This window comes from Mus caroli, chromosome 15, assembly GCF_900094665.2.
Source record: "Mus caroli chromosome 15, CAROLI_EIJ_v1.1, whole genome shotgun sequence".
NCBI lineage: Eukaryota > Metazoa > Chordata > Mammalia > Rodentia > Muridae > Mus > Mus caroli.
The window spans coordinates 28562644-28587417 of NC_034584.1; the positions used below are offsets into that span (position 1 = coordinate 28562644).

The following is a 24774-nucleotide window of genomic DNA, read 5'->3' on the forward strand; positions in this document are numbered from 1 at the left end:
AGAGAGAAAGGAAAGCAAGAAAGCAAGAAAGAAGAAAGAGAGAGAGAAAGAAAGAAAGAAAGAAAGAAAGAAAGAAAGAAAGAAAGAAAGAAAGAAAAAGAAATACAGGAGAACAAAGGTAAACAGGTAGAAGCCCTTAATGGGGAATCACAAAAATTCCTTAAAGAATTACAGGAAAACATAACAAAACAGGTGAAGGAATTGAACAGAACCATCCAGGCTCATGGACGTATAAGCAATGAAGAAATAACAAAGGAAGACAACTCTGGACATAGAACACCTAGGAAAGAGATCAGGAGTCACAGATGCAAGCATCACCAACAGAATACAAGTAATAGAATAGAGAATCTCAGGTGCAGAAGATACTGTGGGAAACATAGACACAACACACCAAGAAAATGCAAAATACAAAACGATCCTAACTCAAAAATCCAGGAAATTCAGGACACAATGAGAAGACAAGACCTAAAGTGATAGATATATAAGAGAACAAACATTTCCATCTTAAAGGGCCAGTAAATATCTTCAACAAAATTATAGAAGAAAATATCTCTAACCTAAAGAAAGAAATGCCCATGAGTATACAAGAACCCTACAAAACACAAATTGATTGGATCAGAAATAAATTCCTCCCATCACATAGTAATCAAAACACAAAATGCATAAAACAGAGAAAGAATATTAAACGCAGTAAGGGAAAAAGTTCAAGTAACATATAAAGTAGATCTACTTGAATTACACCAGACTTCTCACCAGATACTATGAAAGCCCGGAGATCCTGGGCAGACATCATACAGACCCTACGAGAACACAATTGCCAACCCAGGCTACTATACCCAGCAAAACTTTCAATAACCATAGATGGAGAAACCAAGATATTCCATGACAAAAACAAATTTAGACACTATCTCTCCACAAATCCAGCCTTTTAAGGATAATAAATGGAAAACTTTAACACAAGGAGTGAAACTATAACATAGAAAAAGCAAGAAAATAATCTTCTTTTTACAAACCAAGAAGAAGTACCCACAAAAAAAACATAATATCATCTCTAACAACAAATATAGCAGGAAACAACTATCTTTATCCTTAATATCTCTTAATATCAATGAACTCAATTCCCCAATAAAATAACATAGACTACCAGACTGGATACATAAACAGGACCCAACATTTTGCTGCATACAGGAAACCTACCTCAGTGACAAAGACAGATACTACCTCAGACTAAAAGGCTAGAAAACACTCCCAAGAAAATGGCCCCAAGAAACAAGCTGGAGTAGCCATTCTACTATTGAATAAAGTCGACTTTCAACCAAAAGTTATCAAAAAAGATAAGGAAGGACACTTCATACTCATCAAAAAATAAATAAATCTACCAAGAACTCTCTATGCTGAACATCTCTGCTTCTAATGCAAAGGCATCCACATTTATAAAAGAAACCTTACAAAAGCTCAAAGCACACATTGCACCTCATACAATAATAGTGAGAGACTTCAACATCCCACTCTCATTGATGGACAGATCATAGAAACAGAAACTAAACAGAGACACAGTGAAACATACAGAATTTATGAAACAAATGGATTTAACAAATATCTATAGGACATTTTGTCCTAAAACAAAAGGATATACCTTCTTCTCAACACCTCATGGTACCTTCTCCAAAACTGACCAAACAATCAGTCACAAAGCAGGCCTCAACAGATACAAGAAGACAGAAATAATTCCACTCATCCTATCAGATCACCATAGACTAAGGTTTATGTTCAATAAGAACATAAACAATAGAAAGCCAATATCCATGGGGAAGCTGAACAATGTTCTACTCAATGATAACTTAGTCAAGGAAGTAATAAAGAAAGAAATTAAAGACTTTTTAGAGTTTAATGACAATGAAACCACAATATACCCAAACTTATGGGACACAAGGAAAGCAGTCCTGAGAGAAAAACTCATAGCTCCGAGTGCCTCCAAAAAGAAACTGAAGGCTGGGCAATGGTGGCACATGCTTTAATCCCAGCAATTTGGAGGCATAGGCAGGCAGATTTCTGAGCCCAAGGCAAGCCTGGTCTACAGAGTAAGCTCTAGGACAGCCAGGGCTATATATAGAAACCCTGTTTCAAGAAAACAAAAAATAGAAAAAAAGAAAAACATAAAAGAAACTGGAGAGAGCATGAACTAGCAGCTTTGGAAAAGAGCTTTACTACTCCTACATCCAATAGAGGGCTAATACCCAATATATACAAGACTCCAGAGAAACAAATAACCCTATTAAAAATGGGGTACAGAGCTAAGCAAAGAATTCTAAACTGAGGAATCTGAATGGCTGACAGGCACCTAAAGAAATGTTCAACAATCATAGTCATCAGGGAAATGCAAATCAAAACAACACTGAGATTCCACCTCACACCCGTCAGTATGGCTAAGATCAAAAACTCAGGTGACAGCAGATGCTGGTGAGGTTTTGGAGAAAGAGGAACACTCCTCCATTACTGGGATTGCAAGCCGGTACAACCACTCTGGAAATCAGTTTGGTAGTTCCTCAGAAATTGGACATAGTACTACCTGAGGACCCACTAATACCACTCCTGGACATATACCCAGAAGATGCTCCAACATGTAATAAGAACACATGATCCACTATGTTCATAGCAGCCTTATTTATAATAGCAAGGATCTGGAAAGAACCCAGATATCCCTCAACAGAGAAGTGGATACTGAAAATGTGGTATATTTACACAATGGAGTACTACTCAGCTATTAAAAACAATGATTTATAAAATTATTAGCCAAGTGGATGGATCTGGAGAATATGAGTGAGGTAGCCCAATCACAAAAGAACACACATGTTATGCATTCACTGATTTGTGGATATTAGCCTGGAAGCTTAGAATACACAAGATACAATTCCCAAACCACATGAACTCAAGAAGAAGGAAGATCAGAGTGTGGATACCTCAGTCCAGCTTAGAAGGGGGGAAAGGACCCATGGAAGGAGTTACAGAGACAATGTTTGGAGCAGAGACTGAGGGAATGACCATCCAGAGACTGCTGCAACTCGGGATGCATCGCATATAGAGTCACCAAACCCAGACACTTTGTGAATGCCAACAAGTGCTTGCTGACAGGACCCTGTTATAGCTGTCTCCTGAGAGGCTTTACCAGTGCCTGACAATTACAGACGTGGAGGCTTGCAACCAACCATTGGACTGAGCACAGGATCCCCAATGGAGGAGCTAGAGAATGAACCCAGAGTTCTGAAGGGATTTGCAGCCCCATAGGAGGAACAACAATATGAAATAACCAGTACCCACACAGCTCTCTGGACTAAGCCACCAACCAAAGAGTACACATGGTGGGACCCATGGCTCCAGCTACATTGTCTCCAGTAGCAGATGATGGCATTGCTGTACATCAGTGGGAGGAGAGGCCCTTGGTCCTGAGAAGGCTCTATGCTCTAGTGTAGTGGAATGCCAGGACCATGAAGCAGCAGTGGGTAGGGCGTTGAGCAGGGGGAGGGAGGGGAAGATAAGTTGTTTTCAGAGGGGAAACTAGGAACGGAGATAACATTTGAAATGTAAATAAAGAAAATATCTAATAAAAATGGAAAAAAATTAAAAGGGATACATAACAAAAAACAGAGGAAATTAAAAAAAAAAGTCATCATAACCTACTACAAAATATATACTCAACAAAATCTAGGTGAAATTGATGATTATTTAGACAGATATCTCATATCAAAATTAAATCAAGAGCAGACAAACTATCTAAACAGGCACATATACCCTAAAGAGATAGAAGTCATTAAAAACCTTTCTAGGAAAAAAAAGCCCAGAGCCAGATGGCTTCAATGTAGAACTCTACCAGACCTTCAAAGTAGACCTGATACCAACATTCTTCAAACTATTTCATAAAACAAAAACAGAAGGAACACTACTGAATTCATTCTATGAAGCCACAGTTACTCTGACACCTAAACCACACAAAGACCCAAAATAGAAATAGAACTTCAGATGATGCTTGCATCGATATGAATATCGATGCAAAAATACTCAATAAAATTCTAGCTCACCAAATCCAAGAACACATAAAAAATATCATTCACCACAATGAAGTAGGCTTCATCCCAGGGATGCAAGATTAGTTCAATATATGAAAATCCATATGTTGTCATACAGATCTTGCTTTGTTAGAGTCACACCAATATATTTTGTATTATCTGTGGCAATTGTGAAGGATGTTGTTTCCCTAATTCCTTTCTCAGCCCATTTTTCCTCTGAGTAGAGGAAGGCTACTGATTTGTTAGAGTTCATTTTATATCCAGCCACTTCACTGAAGTTGTTTATCAGCTGTAGGAGTTCTCTGGTAGATTTTGAGGGTTGATTATGCAACATATTTTATCATCTGCAAATAGGGATATCTTGACTTCCTCTTTCCTAATGTGTATTCCTTTGATGTCTTTTTGTTGTCTAATTGCTCTGAGTAGATCATTGAGTACTATATTGAATAGGTAGGGAGAGAATGGACAGCCTTGTCTTGTTCCTGATTTTAACAGGACTGCTTTGAGTTTCTCTACATTTAGTTTGATATTGACTATTGGTTTGCTGTATATTGCTTTTATTATATTTATGTATGGACTTTGAATTCCTGATCTCTGCAATACTTTTAAAATTAATGGGTGTTGTATTTTGTCAAAAGCGTTTTTAGCATCTAATTAGATGATCATGTAGTTTTTCGTTGAGTTTGTTAGTTACATTGATGAATTTCCATTTATTGGGTGGGTTACATTGATGGATTTCCATATATTGAACCAAACCTGCAGTCCTACTCAATCATGGTGAATGATCATTTTGATGTATTCTTGGAGAAATTTATTGAGTATTTTTGAAGTATTCATAAGGGAAATTGGTCTAAAGTTCTCTTTCTTTGTTGGGTCTTTTTGTGGTTTGGGTATCAGTGCAACTGTGGCTTCATACAAAGAACTGGGTCGTGTTCGTTCTGTTTCTATTTTGTGGAAAGTTTGAAGAGTATTGGGATTAGGTCTTTTTTGAAGGTCTGATAGAATTGTGCACTAAAACCATCTGGTCCTGGGCTTTTATTGGATGGGAGACTTTTAATGAGTGCTTCTACTTCCTTAGGGTTTAGGGGACTGTTTAGATGGCTTATCTCATCCTGATTTAACTTTGATATCTAGTATCTGTGTATAAAATCATCCATTCCATCTAGATTTTTCAGTTTTGTTGAATATAGAATTTTGTAGTATGATTTGATTATTTTTTTAATTTCCTCAGTTTCTGTTGTTATGTCTCCCTTTTCATTGCTGATTTTGTTAATTTGGATACTGTTTCTGTATTCTCTAGTTAGTTTGGCTAAGGGTTTATCTATCTTGTAGATTTTCTCAAAGAACCAGCTCCTGTTTTTGTTGATTCTTTGTATAGTTCTCTTTGTTTCTACTTGATTGGTTTCAGCCCTGAGTTTGTCTACTCCTTGTTGTTGTATTTGCTTCTTTTTGTTCTAGAGCTTTCAGATGTGTTCCTAAGCTACTAGTGTATGCTCTCTCCAATTTTTTTATAGAGTTACTCAGGGCTATGAGTTTTCCTCTTAGCATTGCTCTCATTGTCTCCATAAGTTTGGATATATTGTGCCTTCTTCCCTGTCCAAGTTATCACTGAGTAGATAGTTGTTCAGCTTCTTACATGTATGTGGGCTTTATGTGGTTTTTGTTGTTATTGAAGACCAGCCTTAGTCTGTGGTGGTCTGATAGAGTAGATTAGATTAATTCAGTGTCTTTGTACTGGTTGAGGCTTGTTTTGTGACTGAGTATATGGTCAATTTTGGAGAAGTAATACTTTTTTGTTTTAGGGTGAAATGTTTTATAGATATCTTCTAAATCCATTTGTTTCATAACTTATTTTAGTTTTGCCATGTCTCTGTGAAGTTTCTATTTCCATGATTTGCCCATTGGTGAGAGTGGGGTGTTAAAATCTCCTACTATTATTGTGCGAGGTTCAATGTGTGCTTTTAGCTTCAGTACTCTTTCTTTACAAATGTCCATGTTCTTGCATTTGGGGCATAGGTATTCTGAATTGAGAGGTTTTTCTTGGTGGATTTTTCCTTTGCTGAGTATGTAGTGACCCTCCCCATCTTTTTTGATAACTTTTGGTTGAAAGTTTATTTTATTGGGTGTTAGAATGGCTACTCCAGCTTTTTTCTTGGGGTCACTTGTTTGGAAATTTTTTCCAGCCTCTCACTTTGAGGTAGTGTCTGTCTTTGTCATTGGTATGTTTCCTTTATGCGGCAAAATGCTAGGTCCTGTTTACATATCCAGTCTGTTAACCTATGTCTTTTTATGGGGAGAATTGAATCCATTGATGTTGAGAGATATTAGTGACCATTTTTGCTTCCTGTTATTTTTGTTGCTAAAGGTGGAATTATGTTTGTGTGTTTCTTTTCTTTCTTTTTTTTTTTAAGAGAATTGACTTAAAATAAAAGATATATTTTTGTGTGTGTGTTCCTGTGTGTATGTGCCCACCGAGGACAGATGAGAGCATTGGGTCCTTTGGAGCTAGAAATACAGGTGGTTGTGAGCCTCTGGATTTGTATGCTGGGAACTGACCTTTGGTCCTGTGGAAGAGCAGTGAGTGCTTTCGCCTGCAACTCTTTAGTCCAAACCTGGCTGACATCCTAGTTTTTCTTCCTTGTTTACTGTCTTCTTCCTGCTAGGACTGTAAATCATTCAAGGGCAGTGATCCGATTTTACATGACTTCTTTGGCTACTAGCCCCAGGCCTGGTATGTTAGGAGTACTTGGTCAGGGTTTGAGAAGTCAATGAGTTTTTAAAGGTCACACTGCTCGGTGTATGTGGAGAACAAGGGGTTAGAGTGTAAGTTTCCTGTCCCTTTCTCTGTTTAGTGTTACTGGTCTATGGGAAAACCAGAAGCATAAGAAAAAGGCTTCAGTTGGCTTGTCAGTCTCTTACTTTTTTTGTTGTTGTTGTTGAGTGTGTTTCTTTTCTTTTGGGTTTTTTTGTGAAAGGATTAATTTCTTGCTTTTTCTTGGGTGTAGTTTCCCTCCTTGTGTTAGACTTTTCCTTCACTTATCCTCTGTAGGACTGGATTAGTGTAAAGATATTGTTTAAATTTGGTTTTGTCTTGGAATACCTTGGTTTGTTCATCTATGGTAATTTGAGAGTTTTGTTGTAGCCTAAGCTGGCATTTGTGTTCTCTTAGGGTCTGTGTGACATCTGCTGAAGATCTTCTGGCCTTTAGAATGTCTGTTGAGAAGTCTGGTATAATTCTGATAGGTCTGCCTTTATATGTTACTTGACCTTTTCCCCTTACTTTCAATATTCTTTCCTTGTTTTATGCATTTGATGTTTTGATTATTATGTGATGGGAGGAATTTCTTTTCTGTTCCAGTCTATGACTTTGACAATTACTGGGATAGTAATCCTTAATCTACTTTTCGAACTGTTGGCCTGGCTACCTCTCCAGTGGTATTCACCAAATATTTGCTGTTTCTCCTGGCCATGTGCTCATGGTACATCTCCCCACATGATGCTTTCTCCTCATTCTCCTCTCTCCCCTGTCTTCTCCACCCATAACTAGGTAACTCAAAACCCACCTTCCTCTAATCCCTTCAGTTATTGGCTGTAGCCATTTTTATTTAACCAATAGTTTTAAATTTAGGAACAAGGTTTGGATAACAAAAGCTAGTAAACATGAGAAATTACTGGTAGGTCCAGACCTTAGAGTACAGAATTTAGCACCGCAAAACTTAGCAACAGACCAAACCTCAACAGGTGTGGAAAGAATGATAAATGGATCAATGAGTATGATAAGTGTGGCAGCAATTCCAAAGGTCTTACAAGCCAGAAAACGATATTGGATGTTTCATCATGAAGAAATAAAAAAATGACTAAGAATATAGACATGGTTAAATTAACCTCATTTAAATATTACAAACAGATATGTTGAAACATCTCATGGCACTCTATTGGTATGTATAATTTTATTGATAGTATATCAGTTTTAAAAGATTAGTTTTAAAATGGTATTGAAAAAAATCACCACAAAGGACATCATGAGTGATTAGAGGTAAGAGTAACTTCAGATAGCCAAGAAGTCCCAGAAGAGTTGGCAGGCCTGTCCAATATGAGACCCAAATTCACCCTTTCTTGCTTCTAAGATCAAATAAGATCAGGTGTTTCAAGGTGATATGGCCACAATGGACATTCATTTTCTGACAAATGGTCTCAGGCTGTCTGAGCCTAGTTTATGAATGTAATTCTCCTTCATTATCCTATATACTTCCAATTCAAATTTCTATTCCCTTATCAAAATGGGCACCAGGGTGGGTCTGAGGGACAGGCGGGGGCCACACTATCTAAATTCCCAGAGAGGTAAAAGCTGATATCCTGAGACAGTTCAGTGAGATCAGGTACACAGTAAGGATTTTTAAATCAGAAAAACCCAAGCTGGAATCCTATCTGTACCGACTACTACTCTGTAGTGTTAAACAAGCCTCATGACTATTGTCAATCTGTTGCTGTTTTGCACTCATGGTGTCACTTAGAGAATTAAATGAAATAATTTCCAAAGAGTTCCAGGCACACAGGAAGCACTGGATAAACAGTGATGACAATCCATTTCTCTTACTTCCCTGTAGGATGGCTCCATAACTACTATCATGTAGTATGGTTTAGTCTTACTAGGATTCTTAGTACTAGTCCTATTGCTACTGTCCACTTCTTCAACTTTATGGGAGATGATTCAGTGCCCCTCAGTTCAGCTACCCTGGAGGTCACCAGGAATCTCAGGGCTGACCTCAAGTATGTGCTCAGAATTGTGTTGGTCACACCTTGGAAACATTGAGTACAAGCTTAGTGGTTCTTGAGTAGGTGAAATGTTTATAAACTCAAACTGTTATGCTTTTAATTATGTTTAGGTTGGGGGTCTCTTTCTTTCTTACTTGAGCCTATATTTTGTTTTATTTTTTTTATTTTTCATCCCCTATGATTTGTTTTCCCTTCTGAGAAGCTATGGGTTAGGAAGCTATTCATTAACTACTCCTGATTGTAATTTTCCATAAGATTTAATAGGGATTAAAGTGCCTCCTTGAAAAGGGATATTAAATGCCTGCAAATTCTATTAATTGACTTTCTAATTGTTTTCATAATGTTTTTTCACATGTTAATGTAGCTGAGAAAATTTTAATTAAATTTTAAATGTATTTTTAGCACTTTATGGATGCTAAGGGGACTCTTTCCTTGTAGGGAATATATTAAGAACACAACATTCTTCTCTAGCTGCATAATTATTATGATTGGGGGAAAGCCCTTAATACATTCCATTGCAATTAAATCATGGGCTCCAGACTGCTTGAGATCTGCTTACAAAGAAGAAATGGATTTTCCACAGCTGGTCGCCTGTATGCAGCCTTCACACAGCACAACAGCCATGTATTTGATAAAATAAAAGTCTTGAATTTGAAAATCAGAGCTTGACTATCTTTCCAAAAGATCTCAAAACATAAATTTCTTAATTTTTTTTTCATGAAAACCTATTGATTACATATGTGAGAGGGATGACAAGCAGGTGCTATGTGGAAATTCTTTGGTTTTACTCACCTATATCTTTAGGAAAAAGTATTTGTTCTTGTTCTGCACACACACCATGAACATTACCACTCTGTCCCTATGAAGATTGCAATACACTGTGAGCAGAATTCAGTAGAATTGGTATCTCATTTGATAGTCACAGAGGAGGTTTTACCTAGGCTCACAACTGGAAAGTATTTTTTGTGATATGAGTGTTTGCAAGAAAGACTCAGAGGTGTGGAAAACAGAACAGGGGAAGGAGGAAGAGAAAAAAATCATTTAAATCAGGGTCAAGGCGATGTCACATAAAACAGATTTCATGATGTCCAACTATGCCATCATTTTGAATAATCATCAGAATTTTGATTGATTAAATTAGGATTTTAAATCCTCCAAGGGGCACTTAATTGATGCTATGGGTCTCTTGGAGCTTCTATGGGTACAGAACAGACATTTAAAAAAAATAGACTGAATTGAGAGCCTACTAATCCTCAGAAGCATCTTGAATATTGGCTACCATAATCCTGATTTTATGACTGAAACTGAAGTGGAATGACCTAGCAGTCGACTTTAAAAGTCAAGCAGAAGAGTTTGAGTTAGAACCTAAGCCTACCTCCCTCTGTTACCTCAGCTATATATCCCTTCTTTTTGGCTGACATCTTTACATCCTAAATCTCTCTTGAAAATACTCTCCAACAGTTAAAGTTCTCAGAATCCTGTAGTTTGTTTCCAGGGGAGACTACTTCTCCTTAGAGCAAACTCCTCTTAGCAGTTTTCCATTTCTAAAGACCATTTGATGGTTCCCTGTTCAGAGTTCATACACCTGTCAAAAGATACCATGCAATTCTCCCTAGGAATAGCTAGCATTCGCCCACATTTCTCTGAAATTGAAATGCAGGAGCTCCTTCAGTGTTGGTCCTTTAGATCAATAGCTGTCAATGATAAAGTGCCTGAGTAGAATTACAGAGACAAAGCTCCAGGGCTGTCAATGGGCCTTTTAATAGCTCCTTGGTGGTGATAAGCAAATTTCTTGGTTGTTTTTATTTTGCATAATGTCATGGGAACCTAGATGATATAGAAGGAAATGTGACCTTCCTTAAGTCACAGACTCTAAAGGAAGGCACCCAGACATCACTCATTTGGCAGCCAGATTCCTTAAATCTGAGACACAGAGGTAATTTTGGAAGCCTGTAAAGGACATCACAATATGTCTTGCCTTTGTTTTTCCAATAGGGAATTTGAGTCCCTCTTCTATCAGCTAACTTGCAGTATTCTTAAGATGGCCTGTATGGAATCAAACCAGCCCCATGTGATCATACTCTGCTAGGATTAAACACCCACACCCCCCTCTGTATCCTAATCCATCCTCCATCCACTCCATTTTATGAACTTCTTGACTCTGTCCTGTGTGTGTGTGTGTGTGTGTGTGTGTGTGTGTGTGTGTGTGTGTGTGTGTATCTTTGTGTGACTTCAACATTCACTTGGTTCTATCTGGAATCTAGGAAGTGTGTGCTCCCTACCGAACAATCCTAAAATGTCACAGTTTTATGAAGACATAGTACCATTAGAGAAAACGTGCAAATTTGATTTTCCTGAGTATGCCATGGGCTTGTGGTGTAAGGAACCCCCCCCCTTTTTTTAAATGCATCCTGCCCTTTGCACAGGAAAGGGTTGTTATTTTCATTAACATTCTTCCATGAGAATTCCAGAAGCTGAAAGACTGCTACCAGACTACTCCAGCTGCATCCTTACCTTTTCATCTCTGGAGTTACCTACCCATTCCTGGTCCGTGAGATGAAGCCACAGTTGCCCTAATGTCCCAGCTAACAGCTGCTAAGGATGTACAATTATGGAGTACACCATGACATTTTCAGGATTCACCGTTATCAGTTTCACATTTCATCTGTCAATTATTGACCCGGTGTATCTCATGTTGCTCAAATTAAAATGTGCATATATTCTATGTACCTGGAATACCTGTAACCAACCTCTATTGACATCTTAAGGACTCATGTTGGACATCCTTTTCCACCTCTCCATTTCTCTTATCTTTTTGTAACCTACAATCACTCTCTGAGGATGAACTACTATGGGCTATGCTAATAAACCCCATTGCCTTCTGATCTATTGTTGAATTTGGTTCAGGGGGACCCAGAAGAATTTGGGGAGGCATCAGCTAGAGACTGAGACCCAGGCTTCTAAACAACCACAGCCCCTCTCATTTTTTCCTAACACACACTTTTAATTCCTTCCTAAACCATCCCTCCTCCTCTTGTAAGCCTAAGGCTGACAATGGCTTTCCACCGTGCCTGCTCCTGGCTTGTTTTATCCTTTATTGCTTTATTTAACACTAATAATTCTGTATAAGTCATCTCTTCAGTAAATTATTCAAGTTGCCTTGTTGTAAGTCCCATCTTTTCCTACAATGACCCTACATGTCTCACTCATAAAATTAGCTCCCATTCATCCATTAAGTAAATATATTTCCAACTTGTATTTGGTGCTATATCATAGACATTAGCAGCACAGTGGGTATCAAAACAGGATCTGACTCTGGGCAGCTTACAGTATTGTGGAAAATGTGCAAAGACGATTATAACAAATGATGGTGGTAATGAGGATGGTGACAGCAAGGAGAGCACACAGCATAAACACCTGCCATTCATTCATGCTTTGTTGTTATAACTCACAAGCGTATCTTCCCCTACTGCAGAATAAGGTTTTGGATGATGAAAACTGAAGAGCATTTTCTCTCCCTCAGTGATGAAGAGATAGGACAGATTAGACCAGATTAGACCAAAAGTAAAGGAGGCATGGTTATTAGTTTGCAGCTTTGGGTGGGCTAAAGCAAAGGGGCTCTATAGAGATTAGGTGAGGAGTGATGATGAACCAGATAGGAGCTGGAATGAGGTCTATACATGGTCAAAAACTGAACCTCTGGGAGGGCACTCTTGAGAGGGTTACTGGAAACATGGAGATGAGGAGTAATGATGTGTTAGCCTGAGTTTTCTCTGTATGATCAGGGTTGGAGTAGGAGGACAGACAGGTTTCACAGCTTGTGCAGGGGTTGAGCAGGGGTTCCAGCCTAACAGAAATGAAGTTCCTTCTAACTTTCTGTCAGTTTTTAGCCTTAGCCTACTGCTCAGAATGTTATGGGGATTCAATAAACATTTCCACAGTTGAGTTGGATTGAACCTCAAATCATTTATGGACCTCAGCTCCAGCCTACCCACTATAAGTTTTATGTTACCAGGCTGGAGGATGGCAAGATCTTACCCTTTCTGAGCACCTGGGTGAAGAGATAACATGTTTTACTGATTTAGAAATAAAATCACTACACAGGGAAAAAAAGTCACCTAAACACAGGTGAAGAGTTTGATAGCTTTTGTCAGTTAACATACGATGTTTAATATGCGATGTAGGCATAGGAGCCATTCACTGTCAGAGTGTTAAAGAGCTTTCTTCTGTGCTTCTCTTTCCTTACTAGCTTGTATTAGTGGTTTAGTAGAACTATGGCAAACTTTACCCTGTAAAACCTCACCTTCACTCCAGAGTGAGGAGTTTAGGAAAACTGGTAGAATATATCTTTTAGTAAAGATCTGAAAACTTAGTATGTCATGGAGAAAATCAGTCCCGGACAGTGGAGGTCTAAGGAACAGATGTTATACCCAACTTATGGGCAAGAAACAGAAGGTCACTGTTGATGTTCTACGTTCATAATCATTCCATTCCTGCACAAAATTATTGGTTAAAGCAATCATTGTCTGGAGGCAGTATACAAAATGTATACCAGTAATAAGTACAAGATGAGAATCAGCAATGTGGGGCCAGCCTTTACCTTCAACACTTTAGAACATGGGTGTTTATGACAGGCATGAGGCATATAGCCTCCACAGTGCTGCTAACTTTCTTTATAATCATGAAAACCAATATGTAACCAATGATTTCTAAAGTCTCTGGACTGAACAGAAGCAAAGCAGATAGGCTCAAACCAGTAGAGTAGAGAAAAATCAACCCAGAAAGGGTCAAGGCAGATGGGGGGGTGTGGAGGAGTTGAGGGGGAGAAATCTAGAAAACACAAGGAAAGAAGAGCTAACCCTCAGGTGGTATAAGCAAATCTAACTAAAACAAAACAAAACAAACAAACAAAAAACCAACAAAAAAACCCATAATCTGCATAAAGGAATTATAGTCTCCTGCTACAACACAAATATTCTCAAGACTAATTTTGAAAACATTTAGAGTATAAGGACAAGAGACATAAAATGATGCACTACACTTAGCATTCTGCACAAAGAAGCAAGTGGACCATCTTACCTGTAGGAGGAGCTGGATTAAATACAGGAGCAACACAAAGTCTAAAGCACTCAGTAACCACAAAGGACATTGAATCATTACTTAGCATGTTTATCATAAATAAAATATCAGGACAGAAAGTGTTGCTACACATGAAGAGGACCATCACAAATCAATAAAAGTTCAATCTACCAGGAAGACAAAATTTTAAGTTCATGTGTCCCTCAGAGCATAACTTTAAATATGTAGAAATATATAGATTTGAAATATATAGAAATAAAGACGTTTCTGGAGCTACAGAATAGCTATGAAGTAGAAAGCACATTGAAAATCACAGATGGACATTTTTGTCCATACCTTCCCATACTTATAGATCAGATGTATAACAAGTTGATAAAGAGTTAAAAGTTTGGAGAACACAGTAAAATATTAGGTTTGGTGACATGCCCAGCAGACTAAACATACATCCTTTACAAGCAGTGTGTATGGAACATTTTTGAAAGTAGACCATGAAGCAAATCACAACAAAATCCAAAGAATTTGTGCCACATTGTATGATATTAAAAATTAATAGTAAAAAATAAACAAAGGAGCTCTATATTTTTAATGAAAGATATTTATTATAAAACATAGGTTGATAACATATTCAACTTAGAAGCTAATAAACATTTAAAACTGAGCAGTCATGAACACTCTAATCAAAACTGGTAAGATTGGAGTCTTAAGGGAGTATGCCAGAAACAATAATAATTAATTAATACAATGAAATAGGATACAGCAAATTTAAAAGTAATATAGAACAGCAATGCATATTAGCAGTTAAATCTTACATACATCTGAGTGAAAAGAGCAAAATACAGAATATATTTAGAATAGACAGTTCTGGCCATATTGAGTGTGTATGTGTGTGTATGTGTGTGTATGTGTGTGCACGTGCATGTGCGTGCGTGCGTGTGTGTGTGTGTGTGTGTGTGTGTGTGTGTGAGAGAGAGAGAGAGAGAGAGAGAGAGAGAGAACTACCAAAAACAAGAAGTGATCAGCACTTGAGCAAGCCAGGACTGTGAGTCCTGGGAAGGTAGAACAGAACTGCAATGAAAATGACAGTGAGAGCATGGCTTTCTCATGTGCTGGGAAGTGCTGTCTTGCATTTAATGATAGACACAACCTCTTCATAGTATCAGCTTAATGCACACGTAGGCTCTCTGCAGTCTTCTCTGCATGTCATGAATTTCACAATAAAACAATCCACCAGACTGCCAGATGCTCCTGAACTACAGCTACTCTTCCATAAGATAGTTCAAGCAGGTGTTGAAGGATGAATTAGAGAGGACATTTGCCCAGGCTCTGATTTGAGGCTGAAACTTGGACTTTTTATAAGTTGAAGCTCTAATTCCTGTTAGAGCTAGTGTTAACCGAGTGTTAACCACCCTTTCCCAAGTTCTTTCATCAAAGTTAAGGCATTCCTAAAACTCTTCCACAGCCTGACATATAAATCTTCTGGTCACAGTAATATGACATAGGTATTTCTTCCTTCTTTGCCACTTCAATTAGTAAGGAGAGTGAGCAAAAAGATGTGGGAGGACACCAGTGGTTTCTAAACAGCTATTCAGCCATGCTTGTCAAATAGCACATTCAGAATTCTCCCTCTTCTCCACAGGAGCCAGTCTGCGTGATGACTTGTACAAGTATTTCTTTTTCCATCATTCCCACGGAGACACCATGACTGTCATGGATCCAAAGCAGATGAACGTTGCTGCTGCTGTGTGGGCTGTTGTCGCTTATGTTGTTGCAGACATGGAAGAAATGCTGCCCAGGTCCTAAGGAGAACAAGAAGAGAGGACCTTGTTCTCTGTAGTTGGGAATCCCAACTCTGAATCTTCACAGCATCCATCGTCACAAAAGAGTGTTATACACTTAATCCACAGGGCATAGTTTTCTTTATACCTTCTGTTAATCATCTTTCCTTAATACTTTCATACCTGTTTCTAGAATAAATAATGATCCCTACTGCACCACCTTGAAAATGTTGTTTCCAGTTTAAAAATAAGCAATAAATATTTGAAAGGTTTCTGAGTTTTCATTTTCATTTATAAACATTAAATTAAATGTAATGAGACCAATTTGTGGTTTATATTATGGAAAAGAGGAGAAAATTACATAATCTCAATATTTTAAGTGGATAAGTGAAGAGATTTGACGATCTAGTTTGTATATTTTATGTTATACATTTTATGGAATTTTCAAATTGGTAAAAACAAATTTACATTTAGAAAACTTCAAATATATATATATATATATATATATATACAGATCTTTTAAAGCTGGGTACAGGAAACTATCACTAGATAATGATATTGCCATTTAATATGTATGTTTTATATATTTCAGTTTCTCAGAGGCATTTTTTTACAGCTACATTTCAGAGGTTGAAATCCAGATAGACCAAATAATATTCACAAAATTCCACAGATAAAAATTTCAATTCTTACCCACTCTATAGACAATGCTACATTATACAATACTTCATTATACAATGTCTAATATTCAAATTAATCACAAGAATTACACAAAACAGCCTGGTATGATGTGGTGCATACCTGCAATTCCAACAAATGAAAGTCTGTGGTAGGAGTATCAAGAGTTCAAGGCCAGCCTGGGCTTCATAAAAGCAAAAAAGGAAAACAAAACAACAACACAACAAAAACTCATCAAACACAAAAGGGCAAAAGTACCTTATTGTCAAGAGATAAAACAAGAGAGTTTAACATATTAATCATAGATATACTAATATGTTGAGAATTTAATATAAATATGGAGTTCACAGGAAAATAGGAATGAATTACACTAAGAGGATATAATAGAAATTATAAAATAATGAGAGATAGGTCAGGTTGGTCGGAGCTTGGGAGCGTTGCTAGTGTGTGCTCTTATTTGCTTTTGCTTGGAAAGATGCCAGGACTGGCAGCTGCTAGCCCCGCCCTGCCTGAGGCTCAGGAGAAGAAGCCTCTGAAGCCCTGCTGTGCCTGCCCTGAAACCAAGAAGGCATGTGATGCGTACATCATTGAGAAAGGAGAAGAACACTGTGGACATCTCATTGAGTCCCACAAGGAATGCATGAGAGCGCTGGAATTTAAGATATGACATGGTGGCCTACTTTGTGAATGAATAATCCCTGAAGCATGAAGGTCAAATGTTTTGAAAGTTCTTTGATGAACTTTGATAAGTGGATAGAGTGTTTATAATTTATTAAAAATCAGAAGAAAAAAAAATAAAACAAAATAGCAAAATTAAATTACTAAAAATACAATGTCAGGAGGGTTGGAGAGCATTTTATTTTATTTTATTTCATTTTATGTTTTGGGTCATTGCTCAACAGCAGACTAAGATTGAACGAGGCCAGGGAAAGAATCAATGAATTAGAATATAGGTCAGCAAAATTATCTAAACTGAATAGTAAGATAATAAAGACAAACAAATATTAGAATGGATCATGTAAAAACTATGACATAATCTCAAACGGTCTAATAGATTGTAATGTAACTGAATTGTCTGAAAGAGAAAATAGAGCATCTATCATATTAATGGTCATAAAGGATTAAAAGTATAGAAGGGCAGAATATGAGTTTTCTTTGCTGGTGAAGTAGCAGATCCCTACTCGGACCCTGAAGATTTTAAATCAATAGGAAGAAATACAGTGTCGTTGAGTTCAGAGCAGACTTTTCCTCTAGCCTTAGATGGACTTCAAATCCAGAGTTAGGATGCTATATGTTCATGGTCATACTAAGTTTCCATGGCGTTAGTGGTCTCTGAGTGCTTTTTCTATGAGTTCAAAAAAATAAAAAAGTAAAAAATCATGGGCAATGGGAGGCTGAGTTTAGAAAAGGGTTTGTTATAGATCCATAGGGCCTTTCAGAGGCAGAGCCCTGGACAGCTGCTGAGACCCTGGAAACAGGATGCCATTAAATAGAAAGTCTAGGACTGAGTTATCACAGAAAGCAGGATGGGCAAGAGGAAGGAAATGATGAACTGGTTAATCCATTTGACCCAAACACAAAGTATCCAATTCCCTCTTCTCAGTTTCAACACATCTTCCACTACAAATTCCATGCAAAGGTACTTATTTAGGGAAAAGATACAAAAAGAATTCAAGTTTGCCTTCTGCCATACATGGCTTCTGGCCACAGCATAACCAAAGACATTTTAGCTTAAACATTCCTGGCATTTCTGGCCTTCGGCAAGAATAGAACTGTGGGCAGGGTCAGAGACAGTTCTGACCTTTTGCCAAGAAAAAACTATTTACTCTCAGGATCTCCTACCCTAAAACTTCCTGTTGAATTTTTACTTCTTATTCTTATCAATACAACATTAGATGGAAATACTTTTTATAAATAATTTCTTAAAAAACATGAATGAGTTGACTAAAACATGATACAATAATGATATACACAAAAGGAAATACCAAGAATATTTCTGTAGAAATTCTGAAGAATGTAAACATTTTAAATACTATGTTTTATAGACGTTAAGTAATCGGCAGAGTATAAACAAATCCAGTAACCTATTCCATTAGGAATACTAAGGGATCCCATTGCCACTAAGACCCTGAAAAACTACACTTCAAAACAATGATGACCTTAGGACAACCCTAGGGAATCTCGAGGAGCTTGTCACAACTGTGCAGGTGCTGAGGAGTAAGCTTATTGTAAACTTATAAAACCGTGAACTCGCAAGAGCTGGGTTCTTGCTCCATTCTGAGCAAGAACAAGCCAAAGAGTTGACAAAATTAACCAACAGTTTCCTCTGGTCAGTGACTATTTCAAGCTGCAGTTTTTACACCTTTAGGCCTATTGTGTTTAAAGATGTGAAAGTTTAAAAATTAAAAGCAAATAATTATTATTAGAATGCATTTTTTAAAAGAATCAAAGAAAAATTCTTGAAATATGAAGCTGACAAATTAAGAAACTACTAAAAGGGCTGGGCAGTGGTGGCGCAAGCCTTTAATCCCAGCACTTGGGAGGCAGAGGCAGGTGGATTTCTGAGTTGGAGGCCAGCCTGGTCTACAGAGTTCCAGGATAGCCAGGAAACAGAGAAACTTTACCTTGAAAACAAAAACAAAACAAAACAAAGAAACTACTAAAAGAATTTATGAATTAAAATAATTGCAAGGCATTCATAAAAATGTATCGCAGAAAGGAAAGGCCATAGAACACATGAGTAAGATGTTGAGAAGGTAAAAGATGCTTGTCGAGTCTGCTTGCATGTTTGCTCAGGGACTCAGACCAAAATAAATGTGAAAAAAGATTTACCAAAAAAAAAAATTAACAAATGTTGATTGCAATATATCAATACACAGAATCAATAAACCAACAAATCTAAGGAAGAGTAAATAAAAATATGAAAGAATAAGAAGGATGACTCATTATAGATGGACAATAGTCAGATGTGCAGTTAACATCCCAAAGTCAACCAAGTCAGGTAACAGTGGGACCGTGTCTGCCATGTGCAGAAACAATTTTCCACTTAAAAATCCTGCGCTTTCTAAAAATACTTTTCAAAAACAAGACAAAAATAGAATGTTCTTAGTGTAATCTGAGCCAATTTACCACTATCAGACTTTCCCTAAGAGCCTAGAGTATGAGCACCATACAGTGCCCCAGAAGTGAGGAGACAATCTCCAGGCCAGTGGCCCTGTGCTCTTTCTGGCCTGAGAGATCAACCACCAAAGCTGTGAGTGCAGACCTCTAGTGCAAAAGGCCCATGCCTAGACAGTGTAAGCCAGATAGGTTCCCAGATGGAGCTGCAGACAAGACTACAGGCCTTCTGTACTTGCTGTGTTTATTTGCTTGTCTCCCTTCTCAGTCCTATACCTCCTGGGGCCTTCTTTATCAAGAGAAAAATTCCTCCTCCACTCCTGTTGCCTTTTTTCCTTTTGACTCCTCTGTCTGTCACTCAGTCCCTTCCTGAGTCGAGTAATTTAGAAGAGATGGACTGGACAGTTTGAATGAGTACAGATTGACGAGAAAGCTGCACAATGTCTGTGTCAGTATGTCACTCAGAGTGAGGAGGAGAGTGGCAGTTGGAAATAAAGAAAAGGACCTTCATGATATTCTTCTCAGAATGGTACATGCATATACATGCTAACTGCTAAGATCTATCAATGAGACAGCCTTAGAGCCCAGCATGTACCATTGTGTAGCCATAGGAATAGGAAGTTTAAAGTGAAACTCTCTTTTTTTTCCCCCCTTAAATTGAATCAAAAAGAGCTCTTCTTGTACTCAGGAGATGGCAGCCTGCCATTCAGTTTCTTCAATGTGACTTTAGGGTCAAGCTGCTTTTTTGATTCATTTGCATGAGTAGACTTAAGCGTGAACTGGGAAGAGAAACCCAATTAAACATTATATAATATATGAAAAGGGTAAATGCTATGTACCAAAAACAAACAAACAAACAAACAAACAAACAAACAAAAACCAAGCAGATTCAAGGTAAATCAGGTTGATTGCTGATGCCCTTGACATTATTAAGATAGATTTTTGCTGTGAACTAATGTCTCCTACACATGACAGGGAAGCTCCATTTATGAAATCTAAACAATATAGTTGGCTAAACAAGACCTTCATAATGATACCAGTTTGTAGCCAGTGTTAGCTACAGAAAAATTGATAGAAAGGAAAGGGAGCAATGTCATTGTTAGACTACTTCTTCCAGATTAAGGGTGTTGAGTACCTTGGGGAAATTTTGATCTTCATACTCAGGATATCTATTTTTGATTCTTTCTTCATTTCACAGGACTACTTAACAAACCATGATCAACAACAACCAAACAGCAACCAACAACTCACCAACAGCCCCCCAACTCTTTGAGCCCTAGCATTTACATACTCTCTGAGAAGTTCCCAGAATTCCAAATATCACACAATCACAGCTGGCAGAAACTATCTGAAGCTGGCAAAATCATGCCCCTGCCAGAGCACGAGGCAAACAATAGTCAGCTGCTGTGAAGCAGCTCCATATTCCCACACCTGGGATTAAAACAAAAACATATTCGTATAATATTTCTGTATTTTTTTAAAGAAACAAAGTTCCAGAATTCTCACTATACTAGTTCATTTGCCAACATAGATGGGAGAAATCTCACAAGACCCCATCTCCAGATGGAGAACTATATGGAATCATTGGCTGCTAAGAGAGGGAAGGTCAGTCTTCTGTGGGGATGAACCTCCTGATAGGTTATTTAATCCCAATAAGTCAGCCTTAAACACATAACATGCAAGCCCCACTAAATGGACTTAGTAGGTTATGTTTTATATGTATATGTGTGTAATAATAATTGAAAAAGAGGTCATGAATTTTAATGGAGTGGAGAGAAAACAGAAGGAGATGGAGGGGAGCAGGATGATTAGAAATTATATAAATACAGTAAATAAAAAAACTGACAGGGATTTTGAGGGTTCTGGCTGATTGGTGAAGTTCCCCAGAGTGCTCCACCTTCCTTTTCAAAACTAATGACACCAACAAAGTCTTGAAACTCCACTGTATCTCCACTGTATGTCACATTACTGCACAGCCCTGTTTGCTTATGGTGTTCCTTTCATGATAATTTGAGATGCTATTTGAGGTGCTATTTACTGTGAGTAAATATCAAACACATCTTGATATCTATATCTGTTTTATGAAATATACATATTCTTGATCTGTGCTCAAATAATTAATTTACAGCTGTGTGATGATAAGCATAAAAGTTTCATCACAATTTGAGACTGAAATGTTATCACTAATTGCCACTTGAAATGAAGGATGTTTATGGTATAGAAATTAATATGTGCTTTCTTTTCAAGTCTCTGTTAATCTGAAAATCCCAATACTGTTTTAGGAGCAGAAAAAACATTACTTTTAAATTTTGTTTTCATTTTCCCCTCTCCCTGAAATGCTTCACAGTTTAGCCAAAGCAAGGGTAGGAGGAGGTTGATGAAGTTTCTACATAAATTGAGACAGAGGAACTCAATTCTCATCAAATCAAATCTTCCAATCAATTGACGACTTACCTCAGATAAAACCATTCCCCTGGATTTTAGAGTCTCCCGGGACCCTTAAAACTTGACAAATGAATACTCATGTGCTTGCCACACATCCAAACAGTCCTAGAATTCTTGAGGAGAATCAGATATTCTTCAGTATTATTAATTACTAATATTATGGTAGCTATTCCAGATCTAATACAGTAGCTACAAGATTATCTGCAAGTGTGATGTCCTTCAGAAAGCCTTGTCATATTTTCCATATTTGAAGAACACTTAGCTAGGTTTTAGACCTTCACAATGAAGCCAAACTTTGCTTTAATTAGTTTCCTTAATTCAAAGTACCAGTTAGTATATCCCAAAGAATTTGCAAGCTAAACTTACCTCTGAGCCTCTCTCTTACCATACAAAGCATTTCTAATACCCACTCTGAGTCAACCATGCAAAGAACCAACTAGCATTCTTTCAGTTAATCCTTACTCAATGCAATGAGGCAGATCCGATATTAATACCCATTTTAGAAATTAGAAAACCTAGATATATACCTCATAAATAACTACTTCAAGTTATAGAATTGATAAAATATGATTGAAACCTATAAAATTAAATTCAAATATCATTCTTATACAAATAGATTTTGTAGCTGGTGGCCTTCCTAGTCTTTACTGAAAAAAAAAATGCAATTTACAATTTCTTTCCCACCACAAAGAACAGAAAGTGGCATTTGAAAACCACCACATCTTCACTGAGTGTTGAGATGCCCCACTGTGGTCCCTTGAACATATATCATACACACACACACATACACGCACACACACACACACTGGAGATTGCCTGGGTACTTCCATCCTTCACCAAAAGCTATCACAGTGTAAATTCTGATTGGGTATCCTCTTCTAGGCTAACACCATTTAGGCTCAAAAAAGAAAACAAAGAAAAGGGTGACTTCAGGTAATGTCTTTGAAATGAGATGGCAGGAATGCTGTGTGAATGATACTGACAGTGCTTCAGAGCTGGAAGATCTGTACTCAAGAGAAGACAGGCCTTACCAAAGCTTTCCTTTCAGAGAGCATGAAAGCCATAGATCCTTGTCTAACAGAACTTTTGTTTCCCAGCAGCACTGAGCATCTTCTATTTTCCTTATGCTCCTCATGTTCCCTTCAGCCTCTGGAGATATTCATGAATTAGCACAATATTTGCAGCACTGCACAATGTGGTATTTTGCATAATTTAATATTTACAATATTAAATAACTTGTATTCTTTATAAATTTGAGTATTAGCCTCAACATAATATTCTTGAAATGTGATTTCCATTATTTATATTACTAGATAGTTAGCCTGTCATAGCAGAAATATAAACAGCTTTATCTTAGAAACCTAATTTCTTAACAAATGTTTTAAAATTTAAATGGGAAATATTTACTTTACTTAAGTCTTTATTTTAAAACTTGATATTAATTACAATTAATTATATTAATTGTAATAGACTAAGTTAATTATAAATCACTTTGAATTTAATAAAAGTAATTTAAAATACATATAAAATCTATCATCTTAGCTATTTTTGACTGTACAGTTTTAGTGGAATGAATTGTTCAGCCATCACTATCTCTGTCTTCTGAATACCTTTCCTCTCAAAATGGATCTCCATGGCACTCCCTACAACCTCTACCAACCATCATTCCACTTTTGTTCCCTGTGAAGCTGACTGCTTTTAATCATCTTGTTATAGATGGAATCACAGAGTACCCCACTTATTTCATAATATTCTCAAGATTCATTCATTCCTATGATTTATACATGAAGGGGAAGATAGTGTACACCATCATGCTTCTACCACCATGAGGTTGCATCCAAACACAGGAGATGAGGCAACCACAAACTGAAGCTCTGGAACAAAATAAATTTTGTACTCCCTAAGCTGTTCAATTAGACATTTTGTCACACCATTGAAAAGTCTAACGCATCTACAGATGGCGTGTGTTAAGAGTTTCCTTCTTTTAAAGACAAAATTGTACATTTCGTATACATATGTCTCATCCATTCTTCAGTTGATAGGTACCTTCTGGCCACTGTAATCATGACTGTTCAACTATTCTTTTGAGACTACTTTCAACTCCTAGGGCTGAATATAACCCAGAAATAGAATTAATGAATCATATGATGATTCTATTTTAACATTTTTATTATACCCAGGTATTTAAAAAATGTGCTATAATTTCAGAGATTCGGGATAACTACAAGTTGGTTAATAAGAAAGCACATTATTTAGATTGGATACATTGATAATATTCTACCAAAATTAAAATCTCAGACTGTGTGTGTAAGAGAAAGGCATAACCGTAGCTCTTCCATGCCACAGCCAGTCCTCTGAGCTTCATCTCTTTTTCTACCACACCCTGATTTTCATAGTGGCTGTGCCATTTTACATCCCCACTATATATGAGTATTTTAATTTCTATATTCAACCTAACCAACACTTGTGGGGTTTAGAGCTTTTTAAAAATATGTCTAACATGTTTATTAATATTTTATTGAACCATGAGAGTATATAAACAAACTTAATTTTTATTTAATCACTTTATTCATTTACATTTCAAATGATATCCCTCTTTACGGTTACCCCTCCACAAACCTGCCATCCCATCCCACCTTTCCCCCCTCCCCTTTACCTCTTTGAGGATGCTCCTCCAACCACTCATCCATTCTAGCATTCCCCTAAACTGGGGCATCAAGCCTCCACAGGACCAAGGGCTTCACCTCCCATTGATGTCAGATAAGGCCATCCTCTGCTACATATGCCATGGCTCCCTCCATGGTTGGTGGTTTAGTCCCTGGGAGCTCTGGGTGGTCCAG

The 24774-nt window shown here is 37.4% G+C and overlaps 1 protein-coding gene and 1 pseudogene across 2 annotated transcripts in view; both read left to right on the forward strand.

Annotated features, from left to right (window-relative positions):
- Cpq (carboxypeptidase Q) overlaps positions 1 to 16014 on the forward strand; it is a 455565-nt gene extending 439551 nt beyond the window's left edge. For both annotated transcript variants that reach the window (XM_021183239.2, XM_021183241.2), the window contains one exon: positions 15556 to 16014. In XM_021183239.2, the coding sequence (XP_021038898.1) occupies positions 15556 to 15719 (164 nt within the window). In that variant the 3' untranslated portion in view covers positions 15720 to 16014. The remainder of the gene's footprint in view (positions 1 to 15555) is intronic.
- Positions 16015 to 16847: 833 nt separating this feature from the next.
- LOC110309986 lies at positions 16848 to 17039 on the forward strand (annotated as a pseudogene).
- The last annotated feature ends 7735 nt before the right edge of the window (positions 17040 to 24774 follow it).